The sequence below is a fragment of the Penaeus monodon genome, chromosome 15 (genome assembly GCF_015228065.2).
Source record: "Penaeus monodon isolate SGIC_2016 chromosome 15, NSTDA_Pmon_1, whole genome shotgun sequence".
NCBI lineage: Eukaryota > Metazoa > Arthropoda > Malacostraca > Decapoda > Penaeidae > Penaeus > Penaeus monodon.
The window spans coordinates 4,147,402-4,148,332 of NC_051400.1; the positions used below are offsets into that span (position 1 = coordinate 4,147,402).

Sequence of the window (931 nt, forward strand, 5' to 3'; positions counted from 1 at the left end):
AGCCCATCAGTGGTTCCCATATTTCCATTCACACTTTTTTTCAATATTCTCTTCGCCACTTGCTCTTTACATTTTCCAAATCGACAAAGAACTTACCCGAAAGCAGGAGAAGAAGAGTGAGGAACTTCATCCTGACCGCTGCAGTGATGACTCGTGTCTGTGAAGCTTCAAATCCACTGAGGATATATACGTGTTGTGTTCATCCGTTCATATACATTGCGACATCGTTGTGAAATGAATTAATCATGGATGAATTAAGTACTTTGCAATAAGATAGAACATCATTTCGATATGAACTTTGGACTTGATGTACGTCTATAAATTGTTGAGATGTTTTTTTTTCTATTTCTCTCTTGGTTGGAATGTTATTACTTATCTCTACATGTACAAGGTTGACCAGTGAAGCTCTGATGTTTCATCACTAATCTCTAACACTGTTAGAGATTGAATGTACAAAACAACCTACTTAAATATTTGATAAATGGCGAATATGTATCGATAGTTTGATATGTTATTATAATCTACCCACGTGTTTCGTATTAGGATTAACATTATTTCCTAAAATGATAATGCATGATTTAGAAAAAAAAGTCATAGTCTCCGCAAACGCGCCCATCTGTTACATCATCCACCCCGTGCATCCAAGAACGCCGGATATACGAACGCGAACTTGCAGTGTCCGATTCGTCAACTTCTGGCCTATGGCGAAGAGCCTGCACCATGCACATCTTCTCCTATTTCTAAGAGCTTTACAATGAGGATACCTTAGACTTACTCTTGCAAAATAAGATCAATTTCAGAGAAAATTATGTACCAGCGATCCCTGACATGGTCAGGAGAAAAAGACTTGGGAGTGAAGCCGTAGAGTGCATAGAGCGGACAAACACGGATGCAAGGGAGAGGAGACTATACTATGATGAGCATAGTTACT

At 38.8% G+C, this 931-nt stretch overlaps 1 protein-coding gene across 1 annotated transcript in view; it reads right to left on the bottom strand.

Annotated features, from left to right (window-relative positions):
* Positions 1-239, bottom strand: part of LOC119581695 (poly(U)-specific endoribonuclease-like) — a gene marked incomplete in the record, with an annotated part of 5,476 nt that extends 5,237 nt beyond the window's left edge. Inside the window, 1 exon segment of the mRNA XM_037929816.1 lies at positions 97-239. Within this exon segment, the coding sequence (XP_037785744.1) occupies positions 97-130 (34 nt within the window).
* Between the last annotated feature and the right edge of the window lie 692 nt (positions 240-931).